Genomic DNA, 16,917 nt, shown 5'->3' with positions numbered 1-16,917 from the left:
AGACATGATGGGCGAAAAAGGGGTAGGAAGGAAAGCCATAAAGTGAAAAGGAAAAAGGCAAAATAAAACATGAAATAATTGAAAGAAATAGGAACTTAAAAACATCGCAGCAGAAAGACGTAGTCAATGAACTAAAAACAGCCAAAGAGAAACACGGCGAAAAAAAACACACAAACAAAAAGCAGGCGGCCAACAGCTAACCATGGTAAAATAACGAAAAACAAACAAAAACTGCGCAGAAGGTTCGAAAAAAAAAATGCAAAAAAATGAAAATAAAAAATATCAACATCGAAGAAGAAACCAAAGGGAGAAACAGAGAAGAAACAAAAAAAAAAGAACATAAAAACTGCGCACGGCACAGGTGCCCATTAGTGCTACATCCAAAGATCGGGCACCTTCTAAAAACAAGGAGCGGATGTTCTCTGAAGGTGCCCGATGTTTTAGTTACAGTCAGGAATTGAAACCTGTGCCGTCTTCAGTTTTTTTTTGCTGTTTTTTCCTTTAGTTTCTTCTTCAGTGTTTCCATTATTTTTTTTTTTTCATTTTTGCTTGGTTTATTTTTTAACATTCCGCGCCGTTTTCTTGTTTGTTTTTCGTTGTTTTGCTATGTTAGCTGTTGGACTCCTGCTTTGTTTTGTTTTTCGACGTGTTTCTTTTTATCTGTTTAAGTTCACTGAGTACGCCTTTTTGCTGCGATGATTTTAGGATGATTCACTTTTTTGGCACGGCCTTTTGCTACCATGGTTTTAAATTCCCATTTCTTCCAATGTCTTCATGCTTTATTTTGTCTTTTCCCTTTTCACTTTCTGGTTTTACTTCCTACCTCTTTTTTCATCCATCATGTCTTCTTTGGTTGGAGTGATCACGAGGCAATGTACATTCCTTTCGCAGCGGTTCAAATGGCGACCTTAGGTATGCATCTGTTATCGCCCTTTACCTTATGTTATTTTGGGGAGCTTGATTTTAGAAAATAAACAGTTAGTAGTCAGCACAAGTCCTGTGTGTTTGCGCGTTTCTTCGTCCTTGCTTGCTTCGCGCGGTTCTTTCGCTATTTAGCTGTGAACCAACTAGCCCAAGCCAAAGTTTTGGCTCCCTTCTTAAGCCTTGGCATCAAAGACTAATTTTCAGCCTCTACTTTGTAGTCCTATTGACCACTGCGCTAATTCCTAGACAGACTATTTCATTGCATTTCTTTCCAGTCAATTTACACGAGCACAATTTAATTCGTTCAGCCAACATAACAGGTTGATACTCGACCATTACTCACAACTTTCTAATATTTTGAATACGAAAGAGAAGCAAATTATCTGGTGTCTGGATGGCAGTTTGAGTTTTCAAATGAAGAGTAGCCTAAAGCAACGGCATCGTAACAGGGATGACATGTTCTCCGAGATGAAGACATAGAAAAGTTTCGCTCTATTTGCACAGCAGGTTTCGAAAGCGGCAGTATAAATACATTCGGTAACACCTGTACATTACGTGGCTTGTGATAAGCGTTTGTGGCAGTTCGTGGGAAAATAAATATAAGTTTAATACTGAAAGCGAGACTACCAACGCGTGTTTTGCCAGTACAAAAGGAATTGTTTGCCGCTTTTCGCAACATTTCGAGATGACATTGAGCTTGCAGGACTGCAGTCTCGGACATTGGAGAAACTGCAGCGCTTACCAAGAGAGCGTTTTGAAGTTTGTTAGTGATGTTTCAGCTGATCATTTCGTTACATTGAAGCCTATAATAAGGGAGAGCCGCGAATCAGGTTAGGAATTTGCGCAAAGGTGAATTTTATTACAAAGCGGATGCTGGTAACAATGCCACACTTCAAAATACAATATGAGGGGTACACCCTTTAGCCTACAATAGTATCTGCGTTCGACGACAGGCACGTCAAAACACCCCAGGCGGACATAATTTAAATAGCTCTCCTACATGTGCGCCTGATACACTGAGGAGTTTTGTGACGTTTTAAACCCAACAAAGGAAACCATGCCTTTGCTTTCTACACTAAAATATATTTGAAAGCCTATGCTCTGCCTATGTTATATTTGAAAGCCTAGCATATGTCCATCGCGGCGTAACCGAAAGCACAATAGTGCAATAAGCTAAGAGAAATTTGGAATGTGAGCTGGGGAAAATCAACTCTTTTACGGAGCAACAGACAATTTTGTCAAACATGGAAGAGCGCGCGTGGAATTGCAGCTTTGAAGTAGATGTTACAAGGGCAAGGGCCTCAGGCGGTAACAGCAGTGGCACTAGGAGGCACGAACCGTAAAGAAGTATACTATCGCCGAATAATGGCAAAACTTAACACATGCCTCATTCAACAGCTTGTTGTGGTCCACTGGTGGTAGTAACGCAGTATTCTCAACATTGAAAGCGGGAGCTTTTATCCGCGAACTTATGGTGAATATCATCGCATTGGAGCCTTGACTATAAGGTGCTTGCCTAACGAACGGGCACCACAATGCTGAAGAACAATAAGCAGTCATTGTATGTTTGGCATTCTCTGTAACTAACAGCTTTGCTGGTCATAATGAAACATTTGTTACCCTCCCCCCTCCCCCCTAGTTGTTTTGCTAACGGTAGCTCTTGCTTTATATATATATATATATTTTTTTCTCTACTCCTTGCCTTCGTAACATTAGCCTTCCATTAGACAATTAAGCAAGCGCGAGACACCAACGGCAGACGCTATCTTGCCGGACGTCACCGGCGAACGCATCGGCGACATGATGGTCTGCCTGCAGTGCGTTAAAGCTCGTTGATTGTTGCAGGTATGCGTTAATGGCAAAAAGTGAACCTACGTCCGACAGTGCCATCAACGATGCAGCCATTGGGAAAGGAAGCCAGGTGACCATGTCAGGGTTTGCCCACATACCTGCTCCGGAGATCGAATCAAATTATTTTGGGTTGCTAATTTTAACCATACAGGGCTATTCGGCGGCATGGAGACCTTTAGGCTCGGTCGCAGCGACCGCATTGGAGCGTCGCTACCCAAACACACACCTACTTCATGGTGTCCTGCTCAAGCACCTTTATACATGTAAACGGGCGTTTTTTCGCATTGACCGCTTAGGAATTTTATTATATTTCTGTTTACTCTAGAGCGTCATGTGAATGTCTCATGTATCATATACAATGCCACAAATTATTGCAATGTTTTCGATACCTAAATGCACCGGTACACGGTATTATCACATCGTTGAGCGAAATGCAATCATCTTTACTCTCAATAATTACAACACCTTTCAACTGCTTCAAGCAGGTTGAAGATCTTCGTTGTTTTGGAACGTGATCTCTCAGTACATTCAAATTGAGCGCAGCCAAAGACGCTGGTGATTCTGTTTTTCAATATGTGCGTAGTCTGCTTTTTGCTATCGCCGCAGCTGAGCTGTATCGAAACGTTTTTTAAGCTTTTTCTCATTGACCTGCCTATATACTGAACCTCCATGACCACCTCATCACATAGCCGGTCGAAAGTAACGTCAGAATGCACTCATAAAGGGTTGGAGCACTCGTAATAATGCGTCATAAGGTTATGGCGGAAACGAGTAGAAGTTTCCTGACATATTACAGATCGAGCCGTGAAATATCAAGGAAGCAAGAATTTAGAGTTTTGAATTGCCATTGAAAAACGCACAGAAAAAAAATTTAAAAGGAAGTCTGGCGGAAAAACGCTGTTACTATCGCTGTAGTAGCACACGTGACCATATGTCAGAAAAAAGCTCTGATTTTTCATAGGGCGCACTGTTCGTTTTTCTTCTAGGAGTGGTCGGGGTTTCCTGTTTTTCGCCCCTGTTTTCACATCCCCAAAGCTATGCTTTTAACGTTTGTCACTAGATGACGCCACAATGTTTTCGATTTCTTGTATGAAGCGGTGACCACGGCTCACTAAAGCTTTCGGACGAGTCGTGCGTTCCGGTGCCGTTATAGCCCTTAGTGTGACTCTACAATAAAACTGCTTAATTACTGTTCGGCGGATTAGATGTTTTCGGCGCAACTTTTTTTTTCACGACACTAAACCATCAACGCAGTTACTTCTCACGATTTTAAGCATCCGACTACATAAAAATGGCGGATGCAGCGATTGAAAAACTCTCAGTAAAATGTTTCTACGGGATAATCGCTATAAAATCGAACGCGTTAGATGGGGGAATATTTCCACTGTGCAAAATAAATCCCTTTTAATCTTTCTGACGTCTTTCGGTTGTGTAAAGAAACTGGTTGAGAATTCAGTTTTCTTTACAGTGCCAGCAGTATTACCTGATGCACAAAATGAATGCGATACTATTTCTAGACGTTAAGAGGAATTGACTAGACTGCGCCTTAAAACATGCGAATTTGCCCAGTGCTGAAGCTCTTTGCGACACAGCTGATTCCTACGAGTGATGCGTCAAAGATTACAAGCAATTTCAGGTGCTTTTACTGCGGTGTTACGCAGGCTAATACAAAAGTTCTAAATTCAAATCGTCCTTTATTTCCCCAAGAAAGCCCTCTGAGGGAACCCGCATCAAAGTAGTTGAAGCGTCCTGGGCTTTAGATGGTATACATTGATCTTAATATGATAATGCTGCAGGGGCTGAAATTGCCTAAATATTGAACGTCAATATGGCTCAAGTAGGCGAAGTAAACCATGTTTAGAAACGAAGTGAGATTGGAATGACTCAATTTGTTTTTGGAAAAGAGAGTGCGTAATCACTGTTCAATATTTTTTTTTTCCAGATTACAGATGCAGACGATGTAACAGCGATACTTAAAAATCAGATAGAAGCACTGCAGGCGGACAGAGCGCTTGGAAAGCCAAAGTGAGTGTTTTGGATGCGCGTACTGTTTGAGCCAGATTACACACTAGTCATGCATCCCGAATAATGTACCAAAAGTACTGAAAAGATTGTGTTGTCATTTTTAAAATACTGGTGTGTCCGGAGTTGGCGAGACAGGTTGTCACTGTGCTGCTTGGAGGGGGGTGGCAGTCAAGGTGCATGTTCTGTTTTTTGAACGTGCCGTTGGAGTCAACCGGGTTTGGAGGGACGATAAAAAATACACGACCGTACTTATCTTGCGAGCGCAAACAACGAAAGCCACTCTACTGAACTTTTCACTAACTGCATCGTCACATTCATTCCTACTGTCATCATACCTATAGCGTTAGTACCATCATTATAGACCAACACCGATCTGTGACGTAAGCACAATGCGGTGGCGCTTCTATCGCCAGCGTGGGCCGACTGGGGGTAAAAAATAGGCTTAGCGCCCGTAGGAATACATGGAAGCGAAATATTCCAAAACAGTTTTCTAATTTCACGGGTCATCCGTGATGTCATTATTCGGTACAGAGCAACCATGAACGCCCTGGAATAGATCGTGGAAGTGTGAAATCTCATTACCGATGCGAAGTATATTTAAAACACCGTGAAACGTATGGGGGTGCTAGTTGAGAGGGCGACCCATAGAAATACATGTAAACACAACTTACCGCAACATTTTGCTCGGTTCAGCAGCGTTGAACTCTTCTCATTTTTTGGTGAACGTCTTGTACGACGCCCCGAAGTCATATTGCATGACACACTATATTCTCTTGCAAGTATAATGCAAGTCTGACGACTTGCGAGACCGCTCACAGCACGATAAACTGACCGCGCACAGTTGCAGACGGCCATGCATCACCTACGCTGTCGCTAGCAGACGCTCCGGCGTTGGAGACGGCCGTGGTGGATATCGCCAGCTGCGCTGTCGTCTGCTGCAATGCGCGAACCTCGTTCGGTCCATATTGTCGTATGGCGTTTGACAAGTGCTTTTTAAATGTAATTCTGGCTAGGACGTATCACTGGAGCGACAGTATTATCAAGCTTTTTTACCCTATGCGGCAGGATATCAGACTGTAAGTAAAACTGCGCGATTCGCTGGCGGTGTCTGGATTCATAACACAGGGTATTTCGGGAGTTTTAAAAGTAGACTGCCTCCGCAATGACGCACCATACTTTATCACACACTTCTTCAAAGCGCTGGTCAACGTTTTACGAACGGCCAGCACTTCTGATGCTCTGCGAAATGAGGAAAATGTTCCGGTAAGTTGTGTTTACATGTATTTCTACGGGCCGCCCCCCCAACTCGCACCCCAACATGTTTCGCAGTATTTTAAAAATATTTCGCCCCGGTAATGAGATTTCATATTTTGATGATTTGTTCTAGGATGTTCATAGTTGCTTCGTACCGAATAACAATATCACAGGTGCCCCGTGAAATGAGCAAACTGCTTTGGAATATTTCGATTCCATGTATTCCTATGGACGCTGACCCTATTTTTCACCCCCAGTCGGCTGTGGCGCCGCGAGCGCCCCCTTTGTTTCTAAATACGGTGTTGGTCTATAAACTAAATGCATTTCATTATCATTGATACTATATACCGTCATGCAGCGTCATTATTATCATCGCTAATACCATCGTTGTTATTATCACTAACTGCATCCTCATTGTCAAACTACAATCAATCGCACCCTAGACAAGAATTACAAAGTCGCGAGCTCGGCGTGACATAGTGGTCGCTGCGCTGGACAGTGTATCGGAGGGATAGTGGTTAGGTTCCCGGTAGACGTATTTCTGTATTAATTTTTCGTTTCCTTTGTAGCTACTAAGACGAGCTTTAATGTGTAAAGGACAGTTGTTAAAGCGGGCCAGCTCTCGCACTTCTCGACTCGCGCAAATGTGCTGACTTTGCTTAGACTTTGCGTCTTTCGTAGCGCCGTTTTTTTCCTTGAACTGCTGGCTGCTCGAACGCGTACGGTAAATGTTAGAGATTTTGTACATTGTTCGAATAATCAATAACATTTTAGATCAAGCTCTCAAGTCCCCTGAAGCGACGCGCACGCAGCAACACCGCCGACGCCGGCCTCGCATACCCAAATTTGACGTCAATTATGGGTCGGTCAATTACAGACAACAGCGGCGTTTTCTTTGAGGCAGTCCCGCTGGGGCTCGTTTTCTTGTAAAAACAGCCGTTTGCGCTCCTTTGTGCCTTTCTTTTTTAAGTACGATAGTCTTGTTCAGCGGACAAAAAAACTACCCAGTCGAAAAAAACAACAGAACCCTGTCAAAAATACGACAAAATATTCTGTAGTTCTGTCTGAAACGTCAAATGTTTCTGTAGTTGTGTAGTTTTTCTGTAGTATAATTTTGTTGTCTGTAGTTTTGTAGCACTTTTCTGTTGTACTTACAGAAATTTCTGATGTTACCCCAGAAAATTCTGTTGTCACAACTGGTTTCCCGCCAAAAAACTGCACAGAAATTCTGTCGTAACAACAGAAATTTTTCTGTAGTTTTTCCGACTGGGTATAAAATGCTGCAAATAACTCATGTTTTTGCGGAATCCGTTCCAGCTTCCCTTTAGGGCTGAGGGCTACTCTTAGAGAGGTCATGTTAAGGTCATCCAATATATGGAAGTTTTGGAGTCTGGCAGATAATGCTGGACCTTATTTTATTTCCGAAATTAGAGTGCCCTAGACGCATGCTTTATTTCCAAATAAGTGACTGAAGTTGAGACCGCGAAGCTCCTCCCTCCTACCGACAGCGATCGCCATGTTGAGACAATTGGTGATGTCACTGACTTACACCGCGTCATCTGCTGCTGTGCCGGCGCCGATAAGCTGCCGATATTACTACTTTGTTCGCGCTTGCTGATAGAGTAGCATGACTAAGAATGAGTATGCTAAGAGTGTTTCTGAAATCAGAACAAAGACTGTAGTGCGACTGCCGCCATCGTCCGTGGCAGCACTGCCCCCACCGCCGTAAACACCGCCGCCGCACCGCCCCTGCCTTTCGAGCCTTGCCCAAGCGTCCACGTCAGCGATACGGCAGAGCCCTTGCGCCTGTGTCAGAAAGGCGCCCTAAAATTTATTTTTCTCGTAATAATTTTTGGCCCCGGAAAAGGGAATATAAAAATTAATAGCTTTTTGAGAAATTTTGACGCATACAATGTACTTTTTGCTTACAGCCACATAGCAGTTTCCGCCGGTGCGGTGCCCGTGTTCACGTAGGTGAGCCCCGCTGCAGAGGCGTCTGCGAAAATTATTTCCTTCACTAAAGAACAGTGGGATTTAAAGGGAATCTTATGATCAATTAGCCCTTTTACTAAAACGCCTCACTGGAAACTTACAAAGCGCCGTCCGCTGTGGCTTCGATGCTAAGCCATGTAGGCCTAGCGATGATTAGGGAGAAGCAGATGGCCAGGCGACATATCCTTAGGTCATTAGCCGCGCTCGCGGGTGGCACCATTGCTGTAAGCTTGCGGCATCCTCCACTATAAGCATCATGAGCTGATAGTCTATACTTTCCTTTCATGATGCGGCGGGAAGCAGACGTGGACCTGAAAATGAATAGCGTAAACGATGCGACGTACGGACTAGGCGGGGTATTGGGAGCCTCGATGTAGCGCGCCGCGCCTATACGCTACGCTGCTTCGCTGTCGCGTAGTACTCCGATTGTACAAAAACGCTACCGGACGGCATTCTGTGTGCGTTTTGTGTGTTGCTTTCAAGAGGTGTTTCAGTGTACAGTGTGTGCGTTATTCGAACCGGCCAGCTCATACGGCTTTCGTACTCGGGGGCGACGTTGTCCTGAATCCCGCCCACAGGCGTCGCTACTGTCTGCGCTAACAGCGATCGAAATGCAACTTACAGTAACCGCGGTTGGTACCATGACTGCTGTTTTGTTCCCCACATAGGCATCCCGCAACTGCAGTGCCTAGAATAGCGTAACCGCGGTTCGCGCGGCTCGTGCACAGAACATGTAGCAGACGACGTGGCGTCGTTTTATGTCGTTACCTCCTACGCCGGTGGCCAGATCAGCAAGCTGTTTTATAAGAAATGGAAATACTATATTGTAAAATATCTGCAGCTACGATGGTGCTCGAACTTCGATGTTCAGTTGCTTGACACATCGGGAATAAATAAACACTTTATAATCCAAAATTGATGTCATATGACCCCTATATGTGGGAATGTATGGGATTTTATTGCAATCTAGGTTGCTTAGATGCGGTTTTGAGGAACAAAGAAATGGCTTTCCTGCGTAGCATCCCGTGATGAGACGGCATCTAACTTGAATCATCTGTTTCGTGTTTATGTGAGACCTTCGAGGAAGGCGGCAGGGCCCATGCGCTCTGCGGCTCGGCGCGTTACTTGTTGTTGGCTGTTCCGATCGCCGAAAATATGATGCTCCCTGCGGCAGAGGTCGCCGCCTGGCTGCCTCTGGGGACACTCATCACCTTTCCACATATTTTGACCTTTGAGGAAGGCAAAAGGGTTCCGCTGTACTTGTAAGGAGCAAACCGTGCAAGGTGGTTACTTTTAACGAAGACGATATTTGTGCTTACGTACTGTATTACTGCAGTCTTCATTGCTGTGGCAATTATCCGCGGCGCCGAAGCTTCAATGTATCTAAGCATCCTGCAACTGGTTCATCAAATCGAGGTGCTGGGTGATGCAAGTTCACTTTCTTGGCATGACTGCAAACCGAAAACCTTGAAATTCTTTGAAAACGAAAATGGTAGCTGATGCAGTGAAGTTGGCAAAATGCGAGGCATGTGCGAAAGGTAAGGCTTCAGGGAATTTTCTGCGAAACTGGAACTTAACGGTAGCGTGCTGTAAATATGTTTGACCGCATAGCGCAACGTAGGATGGCAAAGCGACCGTGGTGTGTTTGTATGTATTGCCAACGGGTGTACGTCGATGAAGACGACGACACTTAAGCACAGCTCGGAATAGTGAGGGCTAAACGGCAGGTGGTGGTGGTGGTGGTGAAAACATTTATTATTATAATACATATAGGTATGTACACTAGGTGGGATGCCTAGACAGGCACTCCATTGGCGTTTGCCGCAGCCCGGGCGCGCTGCGTTAAGACCTTTTGGGCCTCTAGGGTGCAGCAGCCGGACAGGGTCGCCTCCCAGTTCTCTCGGGTGGGGTTGGGGATAGGGGGCAAAGATGGGGTTTTTTGGCAGGCCCACACCATGTGGTAGATGTCAGACACCTCCCCACAGTGCGAGCACAGCCCGTCGAATTGCGGATCAAAATGTTTTAGAATAGCCGGGCACAACATTGTATTGGTGAGCAGGCGCAGGAGCACCAGTTGCATGAGCAGTTGTTTGAGGACCTCCTACGTACGACAAACTACTGAATTTGAATTAATTCCAAAGTTTTTTCTGGAAAGTATTCTCACCTCGGCATAACTTAGACTAGAATAAATTCGTCTTGCTAAACTTTTAGCGCTTTCGCGCTATACACAATTGTGCTGCGGACAACCGCACTATAGGACAAAAAGGTTGTTGAGGTCACGGCCCTGCGCGCACTGCACCGCACTGTACCGCGCGCACTGAGCGTTCTTTTTCGCTTGTGCCTGGTCTCGATCTGCTAGCGTCAACATTTTACAAATATGCCGGTTAAGGGGGCCAGTTAAGTTAGCAATCATCTAATTTATTTTACATTTTGGCCGTCGGCAACACCTCGGGGAAGCAACCTGCCAGGAGTTGGGCTCCGAAGAAAACAGCTTGGAGAGGGGCGTACGAATTTAGGCTCGCACAGCACGCTTCCATTGCCGTACAGCGTTAGCATTCGTAAAACATCTAATTCTCTTTGGGTAATGTACTCGTTTTGAAAAGAGGGCAGTGGGGAGACAGGATGTATGAAGTCCAAACGTGCAACACGTACGTTCGAGCGCTGAATAAAGCTGGTCATCAGTAACCCATTATTAAAACAGTTCAGAATGGTATATTCCGTTGTTTCACACGCAAACCATGCCTACTACAGTGCGTCGCCTGAAGCCACGAGAAAAGTCGGCAGTCAAGTTCAATTTAATTAAATGTAGACTACCCCTCTAGATGTAGAGATAGCAAAGACATGAAAAACGAACGACACCCCAGATAAAGTGGCTATTGAATAACAAAACATAGTGGTTCTGGAAACGTGGGAAAAGTAGGAGGTAAAGACTGCAAAACAAGGAAAGTTTCGTCTAACAGGGAGGGAGAAACGGGTTTGTGGGAGGCACGTGGCACCATGAAAAAAGCGACCACGAAGGTGAGCATGAGGGTTGAAATTTTTGGGCGGCTCGGCAGATGTACGAAGAAAGCGGGTAATTAAAAACGAAAAAAAAGGGATATATATGAAAGGCAATAAAAAAACGGAACCAGCCGAGCTTAAGAACCAAATGAAGGCCTGGGAAGGAGGAAAGCTGTACACAAGCAGGCTACAAGCGGGCATGCAATCGAACGCGCATAGAGATATAACTGTCGAAATTTAATAGCCAACATCATAGTAAAACTATACATTAATCTATGGACAAGCATTTTTTTTTTCTTTCAGTATGCTAGAAGTTCCTGTAATGGATAACTTTAATTACCCAGAGATGCGTGCCTAATGAATTATAGCTTGACGGTAACTTGATGGTTCCTGAGTAGATTTTCATTCTAAGCAATTTTTTCATTCTGCATGATCAAGCGACCGGTGATATGTAAGTCATTCTTGCCCCCAGAAAATCGTTCTAGTCCTGTTTTGGTGCACATAAAATGGAAAAAACAAACCAACAGAATAGTTTTGAAAAAAAAGATTGGCGGAAAGACCGAGAGCACGGACGCTATAGCATGCGCATAATTCGCTTCAGCTAGAACATCATTATAACGCCAAATGCTTAGTATACTTTATGGCGGGGTATTCGATCAGCTCTTAACGGGCTACAAGAGAGAGGCTGTGAGGCCAGCGCTCGGTTTCTCACCACGAAAGGAGACTGCGCAATAGGCTCGAAGCTAGGTGACAAATAACCCAATGATTTGGCTTGGGTGGTCCTTCTGGACGCCTTTGCACTTCAGATTTTGCAACATTCCTGTAAAGTGTTGAGGTTCCAAAATGTTATCTGCTTGGAGCGCTAGAAAGGTCACACCTTAATTAATGAAATTTAATGCACTTTTACGGCTTCGCCTTTTGCGGCAAGTAACCCGATTATTGTCCCGTAAGCAGTAGTCGGCAAGTATATATCTACTTGATTACTCCTATTGCGTACTGCACACTCGAAGAATAAGCACGCGTTAGTGTCCGCATTTGAATTCGGCCTTATATTAATTCCTCGCGTTTTATGTGCTCGTCACCCTTTTCGCTTATTTCCGTTTTCTTTTGGTGTGCACGAAGTACAGCATCATACTTGCAAAAACGGCGCAGAATTATAAGTGCACTTTTTTTGCTCTGCACAACTATCACTTTATATACTAGTAGAGCGTCCGCACTCAAGTGTCTACTATGAACGTATTTCCTCGTATTTGATTGCTTAATTTTTAGTATTTTATCTGAAGCATTGCCTTAGCTGAACTTGACTTTTTTTTCTTTGTATGTGTACAGCTGATTCATCCTTCGGTGAGCGGCACGTAAAGAAATGTCCGTGACATAGATATTTGTTATTCACTAACAAAGAATAAATCCGGGGGTGGCGTACAAGCCCATTTTGATTTCGGTAACCAGCGTAGTGCTTCAAGTTATGCAGTTATGAATAAATATGTTTTGCTCGAACACTGTATTTGTCATTTGTATAGGCTGTGATTAGAACACAGAAAGAACACCGATTAAGGCGATAAATTACAGATTACTGATGATTTGAGATAAACGTTCAGTCGCGTATTGGGAAGCGCTAGCTGCAAAATATAATCAGGTGTTCGTAAATAAGATCCGTAAGGAGCCTTCACAAAGCACAAGCTTTGGTTCGCATGTATACTTTTTTACCCGCATGTTAATAGCGCTCCTTATGAGAAGCAATATAAAACACTACGCTTCGCTAGAAACAATGCGTACAAATATCTCATCTGGATGATTTCGGGCTGTCCGCAGGAATAAGGAACGTTGAAAGAGTTTCAAATAGCGATTCAAACATCGCGCGGTGCTCCGAAGGAATAGCGCACGACGTCTCCGGAGAGACGTAAATACATTGCAGGGATCAGTTTAATCGCCTGGAATAAGAAGCCTCTTTATTAAATATTGCACCAATTGTGTAGCGTGCGAAAATAGCTCCAAAGAGAACCGCGCCTGTCATCTGTAGCCCTGCTCTCCCCGCAGCCGCGACGCGTCGAGCGTGGAACATAGCACCCCTGTTGCACCTCGCTCGTCTCGTTGAAGTCGGTGTCTGTCATCGTAAAAGAGGCCCGCTCTCCGGTGCTGGTCATCACACTGCCCAATCTTCTAGATAACTATACCTTTAATATCGCGGCCTTCATTGCAGATGCCGCTCCACCGCGTATCCTCTGTGACGTCACACGTGCATCTCAAAATGGCGGTTGCTCTCGGTGGGAGGAGCTTCGTGATTCCAATTTCTAACGCGTTCTTTTTTTGTAATATGCGCGGTTTGGTAGGCACTAAATCTGTGCGTATAGAATCGCCGACCTGTGTTTTATTCACACAAGTCAGAAACGGCAATACATCGGCCGACCCTGTCATCGCCTCTTTAAGCCATTAGCTTTGGTCTAACACTAAAAAGCAAGTGGTGGAGGTGATACTCGGACATGTACAGAAGACAGTTTGAAGCAAAACTTCAAAGATGACCAGCAATGTTTCCAGGGCTTCATTCATGCCACTAAATGCTACCTTCTTAAGCAAAGCGGATCGTCCTGTTTTCTTTAGGGGCCAACACATAGGCAGCAGCGGATGAGAGAACAGAAGGAAACTGAGAGGAAATAAAATTGCCAGTGCCTGCACATAACGACTTCTTCTCAAAAGTTATCAACGAATCACAGCTAGTGTTCAGTGGCCACAAACCTAAATATACGCGCCTTTTTTCCCGTACAAAGTTTTTCGCGTTGTTCAAGGAGAGTTGGGGCAATAAATCGTTTAAAACAGCCGTCAGTAAGGAACCAGGTTCAGAAAGCGGTCATCATCTTTCTTCTGTTTGCAGTTGGCTGGGACCTACGTTTCGTGCTGACGTCACTTACGATGCTCTGAAGGACCGTATCTGTAAGTAGGCATAAAAACGTTTGTGATTGTTGTAAGGTGATTTTATAAACCAACTATAGTATGTTCATTGTAATATCATGCGAATCAAGTTTATTGCCCTTGGAAGACATCCAAACTATCAGTTTTTTTTTTAAAACAAGCTTTCTCTGCAGTGTTCTTAATGGTTTTCCGTTTAGATATTAAAGGGAAAAATACACTACGTTTTGGTACTGTTCTAACTGCTGTGCTTTCCTTACTAGCTGGAGGTTCGAAAGCAGAAAGTAGCAGCGTGAGCTGTATTGTAAAAGCCATTACGGTCTACAACAAATGGATAAAAAGAAAAATGGGTATCTTTACTTTTCAGATATTCCCCTTGGCTTGGCGATGCCTCCTTATTTTCACAATGACACTGCTAAAATGTAAGTGGCATTGCGAGCGAAAGCGTCTTCAAAAGAGACGCCGTCATGGCTACTTTATTACACTTTAGTAGATTGTAAAAGCTTGGTTATAGTAGAAATAAACTTAAACACAGCGCTGGAATATGGGCCTTGATGACGGGCCATGCATAAAGGAACGACTGTTGACTTTTATTGTTTGGAAATTACTTAGCGCTGAATAGATCTTCTAATAGTGTGTGGAAAAGAGTAATTTCTCACTTAAAAAAGTCGTGTTCGGAAAGGTAGGCCCTTCTATAGGTTATTTTTATTTAGTTATGCCTATTCTACCGCTGTAAACAATAGCTTCAATGAATAATATTTTGGTAAATGGTTCTTATTACATAATTATTCATTCCTATAGACGACAAATATGTCTAAACAAGCTTCGTAATGCTCCTCTAAGTTTAGCGGCGTCTGAATTCGTAAGCCATGCAGTTTCAATGAAAGGAGGTTGCGTTGTTACCACTACGGCTATGGCATTCCATGACGTTCGGTTTGATGTGCCGTGGTATGGACCTAATAATTCATATCTTCATGTTTTGCATTCCCAGTTCTTTTTATGATTTGTAAAACATAATCTTTAAATTGATTATGAGGTTTGAAGAAAAAGGTGTCAGACTTGCGCAAAGGTAAGACATTTAAGTAGCTAGCCTTTCGGCGTGTGCTTGAGGAAATTGGAGAAGCCTGAGGGCACCTTTCTGTCCTTCGTATTGGAAGTATGTTAATGAAGTGACGACACCTCATTCTCACACATTACACGTATCACCTGACACCATTAGCTGACAGGGGCAGCACAACTGTGGTCAGGATGTTAATGATGTCGGCTTGAGTTTGCATGGTTAAACGCAATACTCGTTGCTTGTGGAGCCCTTTTCGCTAGCATGCAGCTTTTATAAACGCTGTCTTGTCTATTAAAACGAGAACTGAAGCTTTCATTATGTAATCAGCTTTGTGATTTGATGACAGTGCTTTGTTATAAAGAAGCACCATATCAAGCAATAAAGGAATAAGATTGAAGGAAGTTACTTTCTCTTCCACTGTGAACTGTGCTGATCCTGATCAGAACACTGCACCTAGATTTCATAACTTGCTGCGAGAAATCTCGAAACATTGTATCACAGAACTGCACCTTAATGCGAACTGCGTGCCTAAGGCATGCCTCATTTGTACTGTAGCTTTGGCTGTAGTAGGTGCGGCCGCTGCGCCGCCCGAAACCGGAGGGAGGCGCTTACTTCCTGTCAAGATGCTGCGGCGAGGGCCTGCGGCCGCGCCTTGGCCGCAAGCTTAGGTCACCGAAGCAAGTTAAGCGTCCGTCAACATTTATGCGCAATTTTACCTGAATGAAATCGACGAAGATTCTGCGGAGCCCCTCCCAGTTCACGGCCTGGAAGCGGTAGCTGTTCAGTCTAGCCCCGCATAACCCCACATTCAACATGGTGGTGGGTGCTGAGCCATCATCCTCCCCCCCCTTCCCTCAAAATATCATGCGTTTTCCCTCACGCAGTGGAACTGCTCCGATTTTAAACACCGTAAAAAAGAGCTAACTTATGGTTATACTTCGACACTTGTGCACCTGTCATTAGTTGCACTCCGGTAACCGGGAGCTGCGGCGACGCTGCCGGGTTAAAATATATTCCAACGGGATCCGTCCACCTGTCCTCTTGCGTACATTGGCTTTACTGCGCAGGAGGTCAATCTGGGGCTTAATGTATTCTATTCGTACATGATGATGGCAGGCCTCCAGTGCCTTGTTCTTGTTGACACGTACACATCGTAAATATATACAATCCCCCCCCCCCCCCGCTCCTAAACTTGAGAACAATACGTCCTCGGACATCTTTAACAAGTCGCTGAAGGTAACTTGTCACAATCCACTTCTGTTTATTACGATTTCAATCCTATCTTTATGGGAAAGCCCTCATAGATCCGAAATGAGACCGCCCTCATAAAATCTATATGGAACCTACATCGGCCATAGTGGGGCAAAAGAAAACGGACATGCCTACATGCTGCCCCAATCGGCCCCTTGTAGGTTACTTCAGGGCAGGTGAAATATGAATCAGCGCTGAATTTGTGCAAGCCCTCGTAAAGCCCAAATGAGGCAACCTTAGTTAAACAGCTGTAGGTCCCACCTAGGTTGTAATGGGGCTGGAAGGCGGGCGCGCCCGCAAGGTACCAAAATTGGTCTCTTGTGGGAAATTTGAAGGCACGTGCAACCACAGGTGGGCTCCATGTTCAAAAGAACTCCCAGCCCAACAGGGGCTGTTTGCACAAAACTGCTTTATATCCCACATGGACCGTAATGGGGCTGGAAGGCGGGCCGGCCCGCATGATATGAAAATCGGTCGCTTGTGGGGAACTTGAAGACAGGTGCAACAGCAAGTGGGCTTTAGGTTAAAAAACAACACCCAGCCCATTTGGCGCTGCCCACACAAAACCGCTTTAGGTCCCACATCGGCCGAAATGGGGCTAGAAGGCGTGCGTGCAATTGTGTAATGATTCTTTGCAACCTTGATTTGTATTAGAT

General features: G+C 44.4%; 1 protein-coding gene across 1 annotated transcript in view; it reads left to right on the top strand.

Annotated features, from left to right (window-relative positions):
- LOC146195993 (uncharacterized) overlaps window positions 1-16,917 on the top strand; it is a 152,666-nt gene that overhangs the window by 107,970 nt on the left and 27,779 nt on the right. Inside the window, exons 13-16 of the mRNA XM_084596896.1 lie at window positions 4,718-4,800; window positions 5,866-5,876; window positions 13,861-13,974; window positions 14,318-14,372. Of these exons, the coding sequence (XP_084453022.1) occupies window positions 4,718-4,800; window positions 5,866-5,876; window positions 13,861-13,974; window positions 14,318-14,372 (263 nt within the window). The remainder of the gene's footprint in view (window positions 1-4,717; window positions 4,801-5,865; window positions 5,877-13,860; window positions 13,975-14,317; window positions 14,373-16,917) is intronic.

This window comes from Amblyomma maculatum, chromosome 3 (assembly GCF_055883805.1).
Source record: "Amblyomma maculatum isolate TAMU_Amacu chromosome 3, ASM5588380v1, whole genome shotgun sequence".
NCBI classification, from domain to species: Eukaryota; Metazoa; Arthropoda; class Arachnida; order Ixodida; family Ixodidae; genus Amblyomma; species Amblyomma maculatum.
The sequence above is the reverse complement of the archived record's forward strand: the minus strand, read 5'-3'. Positions and strand labels throughout refer to the sequence as shown.